Here is a 22,107-nt window from a genome sequence, read left to right on the forward strand (position 1 = left end):
GTAGGATTTGTAATTTTTCAGATACTGTCTAAGTTTCATTAAATTTTTTTTTTAACTGAGAAATTATTTCTGATTCTGGGTCAGAGGGAGGTGAAATTAATATTGCTTTTATCTTTTATAGCTGAAACAGTTTTGCTGTTCTAGCATTAGGGTACATTGACTCATACAATATCTTCCTCTTGCTGGGGCTTTTGCCAGTTGACTGCAGGGACATTTAAGTGCTCTGATGCAACACCCTGTTCACCAATAGATTCTTTATCACTATTTTTTATGCTATCCTATTTCCAGTTATTTTCATGACTAACCCAAGTTGAAACTTTGCATACATGTGCTGAAGTCTTTAAAGTGACATGTAATTTTTTTCAAAATTTTAAAAGTCAAATGCTCCTTCAATGACCTTGAAATAGAAAAATTCTTCCCCCCCCTATTTTGATATATTATCTTCAGACCATATCAGTAGCTTCAAATCAACAAACTGAAAGTCTCTACTTTATTTAGATACTTAGATGTGTAAACTTTAAACTTCATAAAGTTCCAGAAATTTGCCCCCCCACAAAATTTTGGAGTCTCAATGCCTAAAAAACTTATCAAGTTTGTTAGGCATTGAGACTTGGAAACTTATCAAGTTTCAAGGAGAGTCATGTGCTGATGCTGCTATTACAAATCTAAATGTTTTTTAGTGTTATAATATATTCCATATTATAAACATTTTATAACTGTAAAGTTTTCACTAATGAAATAAATCAACACAGTAAGTGCCAGAATAGTCAGATAGGCTGCCAAGAGCCAGACCAGTGCAAGGAATTTAGGAAACAGTAATATGCTTATGATAATTGTTAACAGATAATTGTAAAGGCTTTGTCAAAGGCATTTATGTAGACTTTTTATAGAGTTAAAAGGAATATAAGTAGGGCATTGTCTGTATACATCAAGGTAATGGGAATAATATATATTGATGGTTTATAATGATACATGTATTTTAAATAAATAGCAATATACCTCTCCATTAGAGCAGTGCATTTTTTATATAAAATGAATAGGGCAATTACCAAGACAATTCATGACAAAGTGCCTCCATAATGTGAAATTATGCACTCAATAGCAAATTTTTTGCTCAATTCTCAGTATAGACTGTGGCTATGCTCTACTTTACAACTGTTTTATAGCTTTCTCATGAGGCCTTTGTCCGAGTATTTAAAACTTCTACACCATTAAGCATATTTCTCATTAAGCATATATCTATATTTCTCATTACTGAGTTATGAATAATCATTTTATTGCTCCACATTCATTTTAAATGTGTTTTTACTATTTTTACCAGACTGCCATTTGATCTGATTTGTTATATCATTCATCCACTGTGTAACTCTAATAATAAACATTCCTATCAATGCAGGTAGTATTCCATTTACCAACAGCCATGTGGACTATTCAGATGAAGAAGACTTTACTGGAAGTTTTTTATGTTGGATGTTGATGATAATATTCATAACAAAAAAAAAAAATTGTTATGAGTTAACAAATAAACAAATTTTGATTTTGACTGTTTCCCTTATATACCCTCATTGGTATCATTTGTGAAAACTAAAAATAGAAAGAGACCAACACTGAGCCCTGAGGGATGCCACTTGCTACCCTGGTCCACCCCAAAGACTAACCACTTATGACCAACATCTATCATTTAGCCAGCCTGTGATCTAGCATAGGATCTTAACAGTAACTCTAACTTCTTCCAGTTTATATAACAGCCTTTCTTGAGGGATGGTATCAAAGATTTTATTAAAGTCTAAATATATAATGTCAAAATTGTGTCCTGCACCCAACTGTTAATGGCTACATCATAGAAATTTACCAGATTGGTTAGGCATGACCTTCTTTTAACTAACTCATGTGGAGATGGTCCTGAATCACATCCTTAACCATAGACTCCAAACTTCCCTGCCACAGAAATATTATTACCTCCCCAGTTCAAGAGGATCTTCCCAGAGACATTCTCATTAATATTCTTGATTGTTTGGTACACTTACAAGCAGCCTTTTTAATTACAACTGAATGTATACCATCCTCCTCTGGAGTTTTGCTCTCCCTTAACCTCAGTGATATTTCTAAGAAACTTTTCTGAAATCATTATATAATGTGTTTTACAGCAATCTGACTCCTTAACATTCCCCAGAGATTCAAGTTTGCTTTTGACTAAATTTACAATATTCTCTCCATCATTTTATAATGGTTATAAGCCAGTTGTTTTTATAATTGTTAATTGTGTTTATGTTGTCAGCTGATATTAGCTAAGAATTTTGATTATTACAAATTCTAATACATCTTATTTTAGTTACTAATAATTCATTATTTAATTCAGAACTTCGGTGTCAGCCACCCGAGATTCCTGCAAATGCTACTGCAGTTTACAGCGGAAATGATCAAACCACACTAGAATCTTTCAAGATTGGCTCGACAGTCCAGTATCGTTGTATTCCTGGGCATTTAGTACAAGGCCAGCCTTTTAGAACTTGTCTGAACACAGGATTTTGGAGTGGTCACCAGCCCTCTTGTCTCTGTAAGTAATGCAATTACTTCTTCAAGAAATTGCACTATTCAACATTTGCTGGGACACAAATACTGCTGAGTATTGTTTAAGTTAACTCATCTTGACACCGTATTTTAAATATGGTTTCTCATTCTTAATTTTCAGTATATAATTGATTATATATACGTTAAGTGATCACTGAATCATGACCACCCCATCCATAATGGACTATACTGTATCTCTCACAATATAAAAAGATGAACAGCTTCACATGCTAGAACAGTGGTAATTTCCATTTGATCATGCAAGTCAAAGTAATAAACTAGCAGTTATAGGACATAATAGTAATAGTATTCCCCATATAGTGCCAGGAAGTCACAGACTTTTAATGCACTGGCACAAAAAAAAAAAAAAAAACCCCAAATAGATAAGAAAATACAAATTATACGCTTCCCTCCTCACACAGGTGACTATACAGTTGACCTCTGAATTTATTCAAACTGTCAGCCTCAACTACCTGCGAGGGAAACTTGTTCCGGCAATCAGTGACCCACTGGCTAAAAGAACACTCCTGAAATCTAATCTAAACCTCAACCCCTGTAATTTGAATTTATGACCTCTATAGTTCTGGAATTCTTTATAACGGTGACAAATTCCACCTTCATTCATTTTACTAATCTCTGAGGTGCCTGGTTGCCTAGCTCTGGAACCCACATAATCAGTCTTTCCTCATATGGTTGCCCTTCTGCCAATCTCACCATTCGAGTTAGAGTTGCTTGTCTTTGGACCCTTTCAAGAAGCACAATGGCTTTTTTCAGATGAGGTCTCCATACTTGAACACAGTATTCCAATACAGTGTGATTATGCCCTCTCTATCTCTACAGGATAACGTTCAATAAATCATCGATTAGACAACATAGGATTTCCTGGCTGCCTGTTTATATTGTTCAGAAAGCTTCATTTCTGCCCATATTGTAATTCCCAGATCCCTTTCCTACTCCACTGTTTTTAATTCAACGCACAATCCAAGTGAATAATTTATTTGTGGGTTGCTATTCCCCAATTGTAAGACCTTGCATTTAGCTGCCACTTCTCTGAAGTCTGTTCAGTTCATCCTGTATGAGCACTGCTTGGCACTGATCATTAACAACTCTGGCAATATTTAAGTCATCTGAAAATTTTCACATCATGCCTTCTATCCCTTCGTCGAAGTCATTTATGAAAATGAGAAACAACAGTGGTCCAAGAACTGATTCTTGAGGGGCCCCCACTCCTGATGTTACAACAATCTGAAGAATATCCATTAATCATAACCCTCGGTCTTCCCTGCAGCCACCCATCCTAGAATCTTACCAGCAGTCCCAACCTGTTCAAGCTTATAGTAAACTCTCATGAGAGACTGAATCAAATGCTTTGCTAAAATCCAAATATGCTATATCGAAATTGTTCCCTAAATTCAGTTCATGAGTAACTGTGTCAGAAAAGTTAGTTAAATATGATTTTCCTTTACCAAAATCATGTCATCTGTCCGTCAGAATGCCGTATCTATCTAATTATCTGTGGATTGCACTCTCAATCATTGCTTCTAAGATTTTTCCTATCACTGAAGTCAGACTAACTGGTCTGTAATTACCAACTTCGCTCTTAGAACCACTTATGTATTGCCGATACGTTGGCACTTCTCCAGTGCAAAGGAATCTCCTCTGAGTCCAAAGATGCTCTCATAATTAGCCTCAATAGTTCACACTCCCTGGCACTCTCCCTCAAAATTACAAGGTATATGCCATCAACTCTAGGAGCCCTACTTGCCTTTCTGCTCAAATGTTTTTCTAATAAACATCATCTGCAATTAAGACATCACTAATTTCATATAAATCAGCCTCAGCTGCACAGCCTCTTCTCAGCATTAAGGGTCTCTCATCAGTAACAACTGATGAAAAGTATCTATTCAATTTCCTGCAACATTAGCTGGGTTATCTAAGACATTAGTTGAGGCATATGATGCAAGAAAGCAAACTTATAGAGCATCAGCCAAAAAAAAAATCCTTCCCATTTCACCCATCTCATCACTCCAAGTGTTTGTCTAGTTCAGCCTTAAATTTATTTAAGCTATCAACTTCCAAAACAACAGATGGAAGTTTGTTCCAGCAATCAACTACCAGCTGGCTAAAGGCAAACTTCTGCACATCTATTCTACAATTTCAATCTATGTCCCCTCAGGTTCTTAATCTCAGCAAGTGGAAGTATCCCATCAGCATTGAGCCTGCTCAAACCATTCAAGGCCTTGTATACTTCAATCAGATCACCTCGCAGGTGCCTAATCTCCAGATGCTGCAACTGACAGAATTTAAGCCTCTCCTGGTAAGAGAACCCCTTTGTTCCTCTCACCAATCTTGTTGCCCTTCTCTGTACTTGTTCTAGCAACTTTACATCCTTCCTAAAATGAGGCCTCCAGACCTATACACAGTACTCAAGGTGTGGCCTGACCATTGCCTTAAAAAAAGGTATAATCACCTCCTTGTCTCTGCTAACAAAATTCCTATATATCATTGACAAAACTCCATGACCTGCTCCGGCAGCCCATCTGCACTGCTCAGAGAACTTCATGTCCGGCTGCACAATTATCCCAGATCTTTTTCATTCTCCACCTCCCGCAGTGTAGTACCACACAGTTGGTACGTTTCCCTTGGGTTACTGCTATCCATATGCAGTACTTTACATTTGTCAATATTAAACTTGAGTTGTCACTTCTCAGCCCATCTACCTAACTTTTCTAGATCCTGTTGAAGTAGCATACTGTCTTTACTATCATTAACAACTCACTAACCTTTGTATCATCTGCAAACTTGGACATTAAGCCTGATATACCATCATCAGTATAATTAATAAATACACAAAACAACAATGGGCCTAGCACCAAATCCTGGGGGACACCACTAATAATATTAGTCCACGTAGAGCAGTGTCCATTTATTACCACTCTCTGCTGTCTCCCACTCAACCATCCCTTTATCCATTGCAGCAACTTGCCCTTAATGCCATACCACTCCAATTTGGTATGTTGAGCATGTTGTGACCACAACATGATATCCAATCAGATTTGTCAGACAAGACTTTGTCAGACAAACAAACCCATTCTGTGTCTGAACTATTACTGCAGTCTTGTTTAGGTGATTCTGCACCACTTCTTTTAACCAGTGACTCCATTGTTTTTTCCAGAACAGAAGTTAAACTAACAGGTGTATAATTATTTGCGACACCCTTTGAACTCCTTTTGTCAATTGAGGATACATTTGCACATCTCCAGTCCATGGGGACCTCCACTAAACCTAAGGATGCTCTCATAATTTGGCTAAGGGTTTGCTTCCCTCAATATAACTAGATAGATTCCATCTGCCCTAGGTGCCTTTTTTCTGTTTAACTTCAATTTTTCCTCCACTTTGCTCTCCATTATTACAAAATCATTTAGCTCCCTGGACTAATGTTATTAGTGCAGTCCTCTAGGGTTCAGCTTTGGGCCCATTGTTGTTTTCTATATTTATCAGTGATATTGATGAAGGTATATCAGCCTCAATGTCCAAGTTTGCAAATGATACAAAGGTTGACAGAATTGTTAATATCAGTAATGACAATACACTACTGCAACAGGATCTAGAAAAGTTGGGCAAATGGGCCAAGAAGTGGGAATTGAAGTTTCACATTGACAAATGCAAAGTGCTGCATATGGATAGCAGTAACTCCAAATTAACGTACCCACTATGCAGTTACTACGCTTAGGGTAGTGGATAATGAAAAAGACCTTGGGGGTAATTGTGCAATCAGATATGAAGTTTTGTGAGCAGTGAAGACAGACTACCAGAGCAGCTCATGGGGTCTTGTTAATGATATACAGGAACTGTTCTAGCAGGGATAAGGAGGTGATTATTCCTTTGTATAAGGCAGTGGTCAGGCCACACCTTGAGTACTGCATACACGTCTGGAAGGCCATTTTAGAAAGGATGGAGAGCTGCTGGAATGAGTACAGAGAAGGGCAGTGAGATTGGTGAGGGGATAAAAGGGGTGCCACTAAGAAAGGCTTAAATTCTGCAAATTGTAGTATCTGGAAACTAGGCACCTGTGAGGTGATCCGATTGACGTGTTATAAGGCTTTGAATGTTTTGAGCAAGCTCAGTGCTGATGGAATTCTTCCTCTTGCTCCAATTATGCACTTTAAGGGTGCATAAATTCAATTTGAGGAAAGATAGTTGCAGAATAGATGTGCAGAAATTTGCCTTTAGCCAGTGAGTGCATTGATTGCTGGAACAAACTTCCATTGGTCATTGTGGAATTCAGCAGCTTAAATAAATTCAAGGAAGAACTGGGCAAACATCTGGAGCAAATGGATAGGTGAAATGTTTTTTTTTTTTTTGTTTTTTTTTGCTGATGCCATTATAAGCTTGTTTTCTTGCATCATATGCCACTACTGATGCTAATGATAAAAAAAAAAGCTCCATTATTTAAAGTACATCTTATACAATCTGATTTGTAGGAAACTTCATTGTGTATATCATTAGAGCTACAAAAGTTAACTATTGACTCACCGAAGAAAAACCACCAGCTTTTGTTATTTTCTTCAATTTGCCTGCTTCTTTAGCATGCAAAAGTCACCCCTGACAACTATGTTGATTATAAGGTGACTTCTTTTTAGGATGACAGCCCACAACACTGTTGGATTAATTGTTCTAAAGGTCACTTACCTTTACTACATTATGTTCCCTGTGCCATTTTGAGGTCCATTGAAGAAACCCTTACAGAGGCACAAGCACTTTAATATTCTACCTTGGGATGTAGTAGATACTTCCTTTCCTCCTGGCAGCAGAACCTGTTAAAATTACAAAATTGTAGATTGATTACAGTGTAATCAATCCACAGTTTTGAATGATGAAAAGTCACATACTTTCCCAATGCCCTTATAGCACAAATTTGATAGCAGGGTGACTTGCTGTTTTTCTAACTGCAGATCAGATAATGCATTATCTGATGATACTGCATATGTTGGGAGTGCTTAACGTAAAAAGTATACATGATTATTATAATGGAGAATATACCAAATAGTGTTAGATGTGAAGCAGTTTTATTGAATACTGTTAGAGTTATTTAATGTTTACAATATGCTTAATGCCAGTTCCTTTCAGCAAAAGGAATGAATTCCTTACTTCTCCTAATGGTTTAATTTATTGATTAGAAATATCATAATTTTTGAAGAATATATTAAAACCTAAACTACTAAAATACAGTAAGCCTGAAGTCATAAAGCAGTGACTAAATTAAATACCAATAATTTCTGACCAAAAGTGAAAAGTATATATTTTTTAATAGTTGTCAACTGTGGCAATCCAGAATCTGTGTTCAGTGGCTACTGGGCTTTGTCACCTAACAATACTTATTATGGCTCTCAAGCTGAATATCACTGTTACAAAAATTATCAATTGATGGGTCCTGCTAGAAGACTGTGTTTGGAAAATGGCAGCTGGAGTGGAGAGGAGCCCTTTTGTCAATGTAAGAGAACATTTAAAATAGTATTTATTTTAATTAATTAAAAAGTGATATTTTTGTTTTTCAACAGAGTAAATTTCCTTCTTAAAATCTTTAATGTAACACAACCTTTATCCTAAAGTTACAGGACTAATCTTATAAAAAAAAAAAAAAAATCATGGAATACATTTAATGATACTTTTCAGTATGTATGAGAGGTCTTGTTATGCAGGAATAGAAATGGCATAAGAAGAACCCCAGACTACATAAATTATCATATGTTGAGTTTCTTAGATTGTTAACCCTATATATGGTCTCCACAGAGACCATATATTTCATATATGGTCTCTGTGGAGACATAGATATATATATATATATATATATATATATATATATATATATGTGTTAAAGTCATTTGAGATGATGTGTCCATTTATGTACAAATTATCTAGAAAACATCAAATAGTTGTTGTCATATCTTATCTGTTTCCAAGTGGGTGTAGATACAGTTAGTATTAGTTGGCAATGAGAAAATCTGAAGAAAAACTCATGCCTATTAGTGTCAGATTTGGGCATACAAAAGTGTATGTCCCACCCTAGCTTGTGATGATATGCTACCAATCACAGTTTTATATTTTATAACAGATAGATCATACTATGTTAAAGACTTACAATTCATCAATTAGTACACTAAATATAGGCTTTCTCACTTTTATTGGCCAGTGGTTAGGCATGAATTTTTATGAAATATATAGTGTATATAAGAATTAAGGGAAGTTTTAGAATTAATACTATCTTGAACACTTAAATATAAATAAGTTGAAATTCCCACAATGGATAGCGTATTCCATTTCCAGTGGTGGTTGCTGATGCTAGATGATCCTTTCCATGCCATCTTGTCTCATACATACTCTGGGACCGAGCTCCATAATTACAGGTCCCAATTAGACCTGTAATTATGGAGCTAGATGAAGGTATATCATAATTACCAGTCCTCTAATTAGGACCTGTAATTATGGAGCCATTGAGAAAGGAAGAAGTGTCCATGATGTTTCTCGAATCATTCTGACAAGATTTAAATATGATAGCATAGTTCATTATCCTAGTGGAAGTTACTATCATCTATGGGAATTAGACAATCAACATGATGGGTTTGACCTGGTCTCTAACAATATTTAAATATACTCTGACAGTCAGGTGGTGATCCACAGGAATTAAAGAACCCATGGAGTTCTAGCAAAATTAATCTCACACTTCTCATGTTGTCCTCATGCACGGTGGGTCCATATCTTCATGTTACTGTCACCATATCCTAATCTTGCCATCAGTGTAATCCTCATCAAACCATGACTCTGTTTTCCTAATATCCACTTCTGATGCTCCTAACCCCACTGTAGTTACTGTAGTTACTTCTTTATGTTGTATGAAGACAGAAAGTTTCATTTACTCTTGCAGTTTATACTGTGAAATGCCTAGAACATTATCCTGCAGTCTCTTCCACTTTCTCTAGATATCAACTAGTGGTTTCCAGACACAATTTATATACCAAGTGGTTGTTCTTGACCTGCTTATCATTCCTTGTCTTTGTTGTTCTTTCTGAAATACTGGATGCTGCCTTCTGGGCACCTATAAGTATTCCATGTTTAAAAATCATGAGCCCCTTTGCCCACAGTGGCATCTACATTTTTTCATGAGTGCTGAGAATGCTCCCTTTTGCTTGAGATGTAGAGTATAAGTTAATTGTGACAATCACATGATGGACCAGCAATTTTCTTGCAACCTTTTGGTATATTTGCCTAATAAAGTAGACTATCAGAGAAATTTGTGTCAATTCGTACGCATGTGGACTGAAACAGGGTGGTTCATATCCAAGGGGATTGAAATGTGACATGAGTAATTACAGTACTGTTAGTTTAATTTCTGTTCCGGGGAAAATAATGGAGTCACTGGTTAAAAAAACACTGCAGTTATAGTTCAGACACCACATGGGTTTGTTAAGGGGTAAGTCTTGTCAGACCAATTATTTTAATTGGGTATCACATTGTGATCACAAAGGAACTGGATGCAAAAAATAATTTTGATATCATATACTTGGATTTTAGAAAAGCTTTTGATACTGTTGCACATGGAAGACTACTGTATAAGTTGGAGCAGTATGGCATTAAGGGCAAGTTGCTACTATGGATAAAGAGATAGTTGAGTGGGAGAAGACAGAGTGGTAATCAGTGGACACTGCTCTTCGTAGACTAATGTTATTAGTGGTGTTCCCCTAGGGGTCCATGTTGGGCCCATTGTTGTTTTCTGTATTTATCAATGATATTGATGAAGGTATATCAGGCTTAATGTCCACGTTTGTAGACAATACAAAGGTTGGTAAGGTTGTTAATGGCAGTAAGGATGGTACACTACTGCAACAGGATCTAGAAAAGTTGAGCAGATAGTCTGAGAGGTGGCAACTGAAGTTTAACATTGACAAATGCAAAATAATGCGCATATGGGTAGCAGTAACCCTAGAGTAACATACCAACTGTATAGTACTAAACTCAGGGTAGTGGAGAATGAAAAAGACCTGGAAGTAATTTTGCAGCCAGATATAAAGTTTTCTGAGCAGTGCAGACAGCCTGCAAGAGTAGCTCATGGGGTTTTGTCACTGATATATAGTAATTTTGCTAGCAAGGATAAGGAGGTGATTATCCCCTTGTATAAGGCAATGATCAGACCACACTTTGAGTACTGCATATAGTGGACAACTAGGCACCTGCGAGGTGATCTGATTGAGGTGTATAAGGCCTTGAATGGTTTGAGAAAGCTCAATGCTGATGGGATTCTTCCACTTGCTCAGATTTCGCACCTGAGGGGATATAAATTCAAATTGAGGAAAGACAGCTGTAGAATAGAATAGATATGTGGAAATTTGCCTTTAGCCAGCGAGTGGTTGATTGCTGGAACAAGCTTCCATCTGTCATGGAAGTTGACAGCTTAAATAAATTCAAGGCTGAACTAGACAAACTTTTTGAGTGAATGTATGGGTGTAATGGGAGTTGTTTTTTTTTTCCCCCTTTGCTTATGCTATATAAGCTTGCATCATATGCCTCTACTAATGCTAATGTGTATGTGACCAATTAAAGTGAATTCACTCGAAGCAGGGACCAAAATTTCATACAAAATATGTAATGAAAATCAGGTCTAATTGGGACCTTAACACAAATGATACTAAAAATAATGGTAAAAAAGTTTATTAAGTATATATTGTTTAACAACATTTAGGTATTTTACCTAAAAATTAGATGGACATCATAGGGTGATTAGCTGGTGGAGGAGGAAGAGGCAGGGTCTACTCTAGAAGGACCTGCTTTAGGTTTGAAAAGTGAATTGAGTGTTGTTTGTTTTATTTGTCATAATTTTTCAGATCAAATAGTACAATAACTTGAAAAGATACTTTTCACTTTATGATAACATGTTCACTGCTTCCTCACATAAATTTGGCTTTGGATTTTTAATCCACTTGGAAAATGAAAACCACCCTACTTTTAGAACCTTTTCTTCCAATATGATAGAAGAAAAACCAGGTATTTTTGTCCAGCAGCCTTCACCAGAGGCTGATTAATTCAGTCATAGTGAGATTAAAGCCTAAAAATGTCTCTGCCCATTTAAATCCAGATTGACTCAATACCATGGTTTTCAGTCAGAGGTTAAAGGCAAATTACTTTATTAGGAAAATATACCTACTTTTCATTGGAAAAGTTAGCAAAAGTTAAACCTTGATAGCACAATCAGAAGGACAGTTTTTAATGAAAAAAATAATTGTGAGGTCTTCTGAATGCCTTTCATAATCTCAGTACTTTATCTTTAGAGACTTCTATCACCACTGTGAATACTCTTTCCTTCAGCAGTTAACTGGTCTAATACTGCCAGAACCTCCTTTGTTAACAGCATAGCATGTAATTCAAGCAATCATTTTTGTGCACTTCAGGGAATCTTGTATTTTTTTGATTTCAGTTTACATTCAATTACCATAAAATTCCTCAAAGGATATATATTTTTCCAACAGCTGTTCACCAACTGAGTAGAAACTTTTTTTAATAGAAAAATATTAAATTTGCTCCAAAATTCTTCCACATTATTTTTATTGCTTGTGTCAGTTTTGGCACTTAATTTTCTTAAAGTGAAACATAAATAATATACCTGCAAAACACTTAACTCCATGTCTATGGGTTACACTGGGGTGGTAAGAATGCTAATTGAAATTAATCATACCTCGTAACTGTGGGGTCTTGAATAATGAATACTTGCATAATGACACTCCCCCTCCACACAATTAAAGTTAGATGTGAAATATTGCCGACTGGGCTAGCCAGGTGCGTAAAGTGCCTGCCTGGCAACCCAAAGGTCGCGGGTTCAAATCCCGCCTAGGGCTTGGATCAGAGTAAAATGCAAAAACCTTGGGAGGTGCATTATGGCCACAGAAGCTGATGCACCAACAACTAACAAAAAAAAAAAAAAAACGCAAAATATTTTGTAAGGCTATGATATTTTATTTTTTATATATATGAATTAATTTTATTTATTTAACTTAATTATGGCATTATAAATTTTCTTTTGTTCACTGATAAATATTCTCATGTTATACAGTTATCCCTTAAGTTACACAAATTTATGATACATGAATAATATTCTTGAAAATAAATCATTGATTGCAGATTTGTGTTAACTTGAAATGTGCGTGTGGTTTGAAAAGTGTTCCTAAAAATTTTATAGGTAAAAAAAATAGGAATTTTTAAAACTAAACATTTATTTTGGAACTGTAAGTTAAAAAAAAAAAATCATCTTCCATGAAGTAGTTCAATGTGATTATTAACATGTTTCAGCTCAGGCATCGTCAAATTTCATCATTGTGGTCTCTGTGTGTTTAAGCACCTGAATGCACACACACACACAGTGTGCATTCAGGTGCTTAAATGAATATACAGTCAGTCCTCGTATAACACGTGTTTACACTAGAAGAATTCGATCATACTCGATTTATAAATAAGGGAACGATATCGTATATAACACGAACCGAATTCGCTTATGCATGATTCGCCTTTGTGTTTACAAGAAATGGCAGTTGAACACAGAATTACCCCAACTGAGCACAACATGATAGGAATGAAGAGAAGATTCCGAAAATGTATTTATGTTTTTTTTTTTATATCAGTGAAGGGGAAACACATTTCACCGTAATAAGGTAAAAACCCACACAATTCCAGCTATCGGTATTATCGCAAATGCAATTAGATCGAGTTTACTACCAGTTTATAACAGATTCCACTAGCAGAAACACAATTGGAAATTGTTTTTATTGTTTTATGGTAGTAACCCCCAGAAATGTGCTTTAGTAAAATGTGAGGTGTTAATAGTGTACCTCTGCCTTTATAGTGTTGTTTATTCAGTTGCTACACGCACGCGCAGCTTTGTTTATGTGTATCAAGCATGCCTCCTTATTTTGCAATTATGCTTTATTCCCTAAAAATGAATAAAATACTTAAAAGGTGTGAAAAGGAAGCATCCTGGTGAAGACACTGCAGATTCAGAGAGAAAAAGAAAAGCAATATCGATAAACAGAGGTGAACTGGGGCAAAAATTCTTACCTGGGAAAATTTGTAGTGGCCTCATACTACGGTTTATGGCCAAAATCACACCACCAGAGTTTCCCCAGTAAGGCTTATGGCCAGTCCACCTCTGTCGATAAGAGAAAAAATATGAAATTGTGAAACACTTTGAGCGAAATGAAAGGCCATGTGATATTGCACATGCTGCAAGCCTAAATGAGGCAATGCTGAGAATTAGAAAGATGCATAAAAACAACTTTCATAGCAGGAACAATTCAAAGTGTAATTAAAATCCATTAGATCAAGACACAAAGAAGTGGAAAAGATGGAATGGCTGTCATCTGTTCTAATAGAAAATCAAACAAGTTTGCTTACGATAGAAGCAAAAGCATTAGCAATATTTTATTACGATTATTTATTGTGTTTGGTAATCTTTTGGTTACAAACGTGTGTTCAATCTTGGGTGGTCGGTACCTAACCCTATTTTTCCCATAGGGCCTGTTGTTTATATTGCACGAGGGTTTCTAGGAACATAACTATCGTGCTATATGAGGATTGACTGTATATATATATATTTTTTTTTTTATTCATTTGCAGTACTGTGGCAGTTAGGACTCATTTCTCTCCCAAAGTGAAATTTTGAACATATATATTAAAAAACTTTAAGCAATACACCCGTTTTTACATAATTTTAAACTGATTTTTTTTTTTTTTTAAATTTACCAAACTTCTTGCTCCAAATATCCTACCTGTAATGCATACTAAATAATTTTCTGTTATAATTAATAATGCTCAAAAGAAGTATTGGGCTCATAAAGAATAACCTAACCTCTACATTATTTACAAGATATATATTTCAGTCTGATACAACAATTTCCAGGAATTCATTAATTATGTGTAACTCAAAGGATACCTGTATTAATGCTAAAGAGTGAGTGGCATTATTAATTTTCTTTTTTAACCCTTTAGTGGTATCTTGCAAAGATCCAGACAGTGTCGATAATCATTTAATAATAAATGGTAGTGTCTTCACAGCAGGAGGGATTGTCTTCTATTCTTGCCAGCTTGGTTACAAATTAATTGGAAATACTACAAGAGTATGTCAAGAAAATGGGAAGTGGAGTGATGCTTCTCCATACTGTCATAGTAAGCATGGATATATCTATAAATTAGTGACTTTTTTGTTTGTATGCAAGTGGTGATTCTTATAATTTGTGACTTCTTTGATGTAAAGAGCTTATGTGCTTAGTCATATACTAAACAGAAAAATAATCAATGACACACTCTTTCCAGTTTTATTATCATAGAAACCAGGCATTGGCAACATTTTGGCCCTGCCAGGACATAAATTTCCATCTTCAAAACATGGAATGCACAAGTAGCAAAAAAAAAAAAAAAAAGTGCATTACTGACAATCCTCAATATTGTGCAAATTCCACAAGTCTGCACCAATTCCAAAATTTTCTCTCAATGTTACAGGAAGGATAATATGGTCCCTAGGCATTGATAACAGAAAAACATAATGCAGTGTGGCATTTTCTCAAACATATCATCTTATATAAGTTATAAAAACATTCAGAAAAGGAGCCATTTTTTAATTTTGATATTAGTAGGGGCAGATGACACAAAGCAACAAGCTTATACAGCATCAGCAAAAAAAACCCTTCACATCATCTATTCACCCTCTAATAATTTGTCTTATTCTTTCTTAAATTTATTCAAACTTCATTTTCACAACAGCAGAAGTAAGTTTGTTTCCAACAACTACCCTCGACTCAAAGCAAATTTCCATGCATCTACCCTACAACCATTCTTTCTCAATTTAAATTTGTGTTCCCTTATGTGTGTTGTCTGAGCAAGAGTAAGAATCTCATTAAGATCTAGCTTATGAAATTCATTCAAAAACCTAGAGACCACAATGAGATCTCCCATGCAGGTACCTAGCTTCAAACATTGTAGCTTGCAGAATTGAAGTTTTGGTAAGAGATCCTTTTGTTCCCGTCACGAATTTCATTGGTCTAACAGACCAATGAAATTCGTGGCTGCATCTGTTCTAACAGATCTATATCCTTCCTAAAGTGAGGCTTCCAGGCCTGTATGCAGTACTTGGTATGTGACCTAACCATTGCCTTATGCAGTGCAATAATTAGCTCATTATCCCTTCTAGCAAAATTCCTATATATTATTGACAAACCCCTGTGAGCTGTCTTAGCAGTACATATGCACTGCTCAATGAACTCCATGTCTGACTACATAGTTCCCCAGGTCTTCTTTTTTCTTCTTTGTTTCCCCTCAGTGTGGGACCATATAGTTGGTATGTTATTCTGGGATTACTGCTGCAAATTAACATTGCCAATTGCAAGATACTGCATATGGCAATGTTAAACTTGAATTGCCACTTCATAGCCCATCTGGCTAATTTTTCTAGATCTTAATGCAGTAATATATCCCTATTACTCTCATTTACCGGCCTTCCAAACTTTGCATTACCTGCAGACTTAGATATTAAGCTTGATATGTCTTCATTAATAAATATTGAAAACAGCAATGAATCCTGGGGAACTCCACTAATAACATTAGTCCACGAAAGCAGTATCAATTGATAACAACTCTGTATTCTCCTTTTATCAATAGCAGTAATCTGCTCTAATGCCACACAGCACTCCAATCTGTACAGCAGTCTTTTATGTAGAACAGTATGAAAGCTTTTCTGAACCTGAAGTATATGATGTCAAAATTATTTTTTTCATCCAGTTCCTTTGTTATGCATCACAGTATCCAGTCGGATTGGTCACACAAGATTTCTCCATTCACAAATCCATTCTGTGACTGTCATATAACTGCATTTCTGTCCTGTATTGCTTCTTTAACCTGCAATTCCATTATTTTTCCTGGAACAGAATATAACAGTCTGTAATTACTCACATCACCGTTTGATACCCTTTTGTGATTGTTATTGTTATTTGGTTTTTAGGAGCATTAGCAACTAAGGCCATATTGCTCAGGGATATGCGGTGGTCATTCACTGAACTTTCCGCATCCTCCGTATTTGGTGGTGACTGGCTCGAACCCCAGTCAGGGGTTCGAGTGACAGCAGTGCGTAGCACACACATCTAATCAAGCACTCGAACAGCAGTGCGTAGCACACACATCTAATCAAGATGTGTGTGCTACGCACTGCTGCTCCTTCCCACCTGGCTATGGAGGTGCCACCCTTTTGTGAATTGGAGATGCATTCAGACATTCGGCTCCTGTGAATCCAAGGATGATCCCATAATTATGGCTAAAGGTTTGCTGACCTCTTTTGTGCCTCTTTTATCATAACTAGATAGATCTCATCCACCAGGTGCTTTATTTTCATTTAGCTTCAACAATTTCTCTTCTTTTTTTCCTCTCAGTTATCACAAAATCATTTGGCTCCCTGTAATTTGATATACTTCTGTCACAACATTATTAATAAAAAAATTCCGCACAAATATCTATTCAGTTTGTCAGCGACCTGATCAGGATCATCAATAGTTATACCATTCATTGCTTTCCTTCTACTATTTACATACGTAAAAATCTTTGGTAATGGGCTGATTACTGCAAAATTACAATAATTTTATTCCTTTCCTACCAATAAACTAATTAAAACAGTATTCATGTGGTGAAATATTAAATAAATAAATTATCTGTTTATACTCCGGGACGACCAAACGGTCAGAGGAGTTCACAAGATAGACAGAATACAAGAAACAGCACCATATTCAGCAGTCACGGGCCTGAACCCCCGGTCACTCAAGGCACGTGTACTTATGCACCCGCGCACCTGACCACTAGGCTACGGCGACCTTATTTCTTAAAACTTGATATCATACTATTAAATTCTTTATCGGGACAACGATTGTCTGAGATGTTTGTTTGTTATTTGGTTTTTAGGAGCATTAGCATCTAAGGCCATATTGCTCCGGGATATACGGTGGTCATTCCCTGACCTTTCTGCATCCTCCATATTTGGTGGTGACGGGCTCGAACTCCGGTCTAATCAAGAAGCGTGTGCTACGCACTGCTGCTCCTTCCCACCTGGCTACGGAGGTGCCGATTGTCTGTGACTAAGATATAGAGCAGGTGTTACGCACAACACAGTTGATACAATAGCCAACATTCAAATGAAAATCCAGATTATAAAAAGGTTGCTTGATGCTATTTCAGAGAATTAGTATAACTTGCAGGTACAATACAGCAAGACGACATGTAATATCCTGACATTTTTGATGTTGGTCATGACTAAGTAATAAAATTTCACAAACAGTAATAGTACATACAGACTGAACTTCACCAGGCAACTTCGAGTCATCAGCCTTCATCAATTTAGTTAAAGAGATAAACAACTCACTGAAAGTTCTGTGCTTTGAGGGTTCTGTTCACTAATAGTAATTTGCAACTTCACCCACCCCGCCCCGCCACACACTTAATGAGTTTTGGTTTCATTATCTTGGAAGATAATGAACTCAAAAATCAGATATACCTGGAAGTGGCAATGTCATAGTTCTATTGCTTATACTGGCTCCTGACAGAACAAAATGAACAATCATGAAGTAGAGAAAATAGTGTTCCTTTTATTTTTCAAAGACTGTATATTACTATAAGGCATTTATTTACAAAAAAGACTTATAATTTCAGTATCACCACTATTTTATTTTTCAATATTACTTCTTAATATATTATTAATATTAACTCTGAATAAATTTTTAGTTATAGATTGTGGTGAACCTAGCATTATAGACAATGGAAAAGGATACCTATTGAATGGTACTACTAGCTATGGTAGTGTGATACAATTTCAATGCCTTCCTGAATTTCGAATGGTAGGACGTCCTGTAAGGATATGTGAGGCTTCAGGGCATTGGAGTGGACATAACCCCAGATGTATAGGTGAAAAACTGTTTCATAATTTGAAAAATAAACATTCTATATTTTGAAAGGATAAAGTGAAGTTAGTTTTGTTTAAATTCATAGTGTACTATACTGCACAGTTTCTCACTCTGCCCATTCATAAAAAGTTTATCCTTTTTGCTTAAATAGACATTTCAATAAAAGGTAAACTGCAGGATGGAAGCCTCCTGAATGATTCATGTTAAGGGAAATGGACCATAATCTGCCACACTGGTCCAGCACAGGTTGCCAGATCATACTGTATTTAGCAGTCAGGGGCTTGAACCCCTGTCTACTCTAAGAGCATGTGCTACTGCACTCCTGCTCCTGACCACTTGGCTATGGAGGCCTCTGTTTCAATTTTTGACATTTCAGTACTTAAGTAATAAACCAGGGGTGGGGCAAGCTTGGCAAGCCTTCATAGTGCTTACATCAGTTTTATTCAATAATATTTATGTAACCAACAAAATTCTACTTTTTGGATCAAGTTTTTTCAAAATGATTATTCCTATTCAATTATGAAATTAACATCATATAGCCCATCACAAAAGACAGAGAAGATAGGATGAATTTTGACACTCATTTTAATATAATTTTTTCTGCCTGTACAGAGTGAAACATTCCATTATTTCAAGGTACTGGGTTTCTATATGAACAGAAGTTGGAGAAAGTCCAAACTTCTTGAAAAATGCTAACTAGTATTTTAAATCATTAAGACATTTAGTGACTACTGATAAGAGGGTTCCCCCCCCTTCTTTTTCTCCATTTCCTACAATCAGAGTAATACATCTTAAATATTCTTTTATCTGTATGGTGCACAGGTATATCAAGACCTGCAAATTGGTGAAATAATGGGACACTTAAACCTGCATAGATTGTGATCTGCCTTTAATTTCGTAAAGAATTAGGGATTATTTTCAGACATTTTGTGGTACTTCTGGTGGCACTTCAGTGAGCTCCTGTAATGCTGTCCTTATATCATCAGCCTTGCATACCAAGAGTGGTATACAATTCATTATATTTATACAACCCCCAGGGGCTCACATCTGGTGAGTATGGGCTTGGCACACCCATGGTCGTGAGCTGGATATCATCATTCTTCTTTTTCTTGGTGATTCCCTTCCCTTCCCTTCCCTTCCCTTCTGACTCTCTCTCTCTCTCTCTCTCTCTCTCTCTCTCTCTCTGAGGGTAATTCAGAAATTTTTTTTGGCTGGTGCAGCATAAGCCTCAGGCTTCCTTGCACCATATGGCTAATAATAATATGATCATACTGTACTCTTAAACTAAGAAAGTTTGGAATTAAAACTAACTTGAGTTAAGGTCCCCGGGGCCAATCTTATTCATGCCTTATGATATCACATAGCTTGAGGCATGAATTTTTACCATCTATTTTGTTTCAGATAGTTTGTTTTTTAGCATCAGCCTTCCATCTATGCGACCATCATTCCTCAGTTTGAATTATTTGCACACTATGTGTGTAGAATGAGCAAGAGGAAATATGCCATCAGCATTGAGCCTGCAACTAAATCCAATAAGTCTTAAACACATCAGTCAAATCACCACCTTGCAGCAGATGCCTAGTCTCCACATGCTTCAATTTGAGAAACTGAAATCTGTTTTGGTAAGACCACCAATCTGGTTGCCCTTCTCTGCACCTGTTCCAGAAGATCAACATCTTTCCTAAAGGGAGGCCTCTAGACCTGTGTACAGTACTTAAGATGCAGCCTAACAATGGCCTTGTACGAAGGAATAATAATCACCTCCTTATCCCTGCTAGCAAAGTTTCTGTATATTATTAACAAAACCCCATGCACTTTCCTAGCAGCATTTCTGCACTCCTCAGATAATTTCATATCTGACTGCACAATTATGCCTAGGTTTTTTTCATTTTTCCACTACCCTAAGTGTAATACTACATGGTCGATAAGTTACTCTGGAATTACTGCTACCCATATGTAGTACCTTGCATTTCAATGTTAAACTTCAACTGCCATTTCTCAGCCCACTGATCTAATTTTTCTAGATCCTGTTGTAGTAGCATACCATCATTACTGTTGTTAACCACCCTGCCAACTTTACTATCATCTGCAAACTGAGATATTAAGCAATAATATGGATAAAGGACTGCTATGGATAAAGGGGTGGTTGAGGGGGAGAAGACAGAGAGTGGTAATCAATGGACACTGCTCATCGTGGACTAATGTTATTAGTGGAGTCCCTCAGGGTTCAGTATTGGGTCGATTATTGTTTTCTGTATTTATAAATGATATTGATGATGGTATATCAAGCTTAATGTCCAAGTTTGCAGACGATACGAAGGTTGGCAGGGTTGTCAAGGACACTACTGACACTATGCTACTGCAACAGGATCTGGAAAGGTTGAGCAGATGGGCTGAGAGGTGGCAAATGAAGTTTAACATTGACAAATGTAAAGTACTACAGGAGAGTTAACAGGAGAGATTGCTTCTACAGGGATGGGATACACTTAAATAGAAAGGGTGCAAGAATATTTGCTGATGCTATCGAGGCAATGTTAGGTGGGTCGGAAAACTGCTAGATTGGGGGGGGGATACAAGGACTAATAGATTAACAGTAACCACTGGCAGAGGTGAAAGTGATTCTTGCACTTTACTTATTTCGTATGATGTGATCAATACACGAAGGAACCAGTTTTTTCTTGCTTCCTTCGTGTATCGTGGCCGGGATATCCAACCAACTGGTTGGTTCAGCACCATCGTGATATTCAGCCCAAGGCAGGAATCGAATATGCGACCTTTGGGTTGCCAGGCAGGCACTTTACCTACCCGGCTAGCCTAGTCAACATTCTTGCACTGCTTCTATTGGAATGAGCAGAAGCCTGGAAAACAAGATGCAGGATATTTCAGAGACTGCTGGGAGTCATTGCTGTACAAGTAAACACATGGGTTGTGTTAGGGTAGCTAAGAATAGGAACAGGCACATGTATACTTGCGTGTACACAAATGCTAGAAGTTTGGTAAATAAATTTGATGAATTTGAGGTATTGCTCAAAACATCAAAGGCAGATATTGTTGGGATATCAGAGACGTGGTGTCACACAGATATAAGGAATGCAGAACTGGAATTTGGGGAGTACAATGTGTACAGAAAGGATAGACAGGATAGGAAGGGAGGAGGGGTTATGCTATTAGTTAAGAAACACATAAAATCCAAGGAAGTGAAGCCAGTCGACATCGCTGGACAGTGCAGTGTCGAGTCAGTTTGGTGTGACATAAGCATTGGGAGATCAGAATTGAAAGGCTTTCCGTAGCCGAGTGGGCAGGAGCGGGAGTGCAGTAGCACACGCTCCTTGAGTAGACCGGGGTTCAAGCCCCTAACTGCTGAATACAGTCGATCTGCCAACCCGCACTGGACCAGCGTGGCAGATTATGGTCCGTTTCCCTCAGCATGAATTGTTGAGGAGGCTTCCATCCCGCAGTGGGTTGATAATGGCTGCACTTTACTTTATAGGCCTAATGACTCTGATGAGTATAATAAGGGAAATAGAGTGGGCCAGTAAATCAGAGAGTCTTATAATGG

General features: G+C 36.8%; 1 protein-coding gene across 1 annotated transcript in view; it reads left to right on the forward strand.

Moving 5' to 3' along the window:
- The window catches only part of LOC150085626 (P-selectin-like), a 292,465-nt gene that overhangs the window by 221,320 nt on the left and 49,038 nt on the right, over positions 1 to 22,107 (forward strand). The window contains exons 17-20 of the mRNA XM_090374622.1: positions 2,360 to 2,557; positions 7,886 to 8,065; positions 14,602 to 14,778; positions 18,370 to 18,549. Coding sequence (XP_090230748.1) covers positions 2,360 to 2,557; positions 7,886 to 8,065; positions 14,602 to 14,778; positions 18,370 to 18,549 — 735 coding nt within the window. The remainder of the gene's footprint in view (positions 1 to 2,359; positions 2,558 to 7,885; positions 8,066 to 14,601; positions 14,779 to 18,369; positions 18,550 to 22,107) is intronic.

This window comes from Mastigoproctus giganteus, chromosome 5 (assembly GCF_048544385.1).
Source record: "Mastigoproctus giganteus isolate SK-2022 chromosome 5, ASM4854438v1, whole genome shotgun sequence".
Lineage (NCBI taxonomy): Eukaryota > Metazoa > Arthropoda > Arachnida > Uropygi > Thelyphonidae > Mastigoproctus > Mastigoproctus giganteus.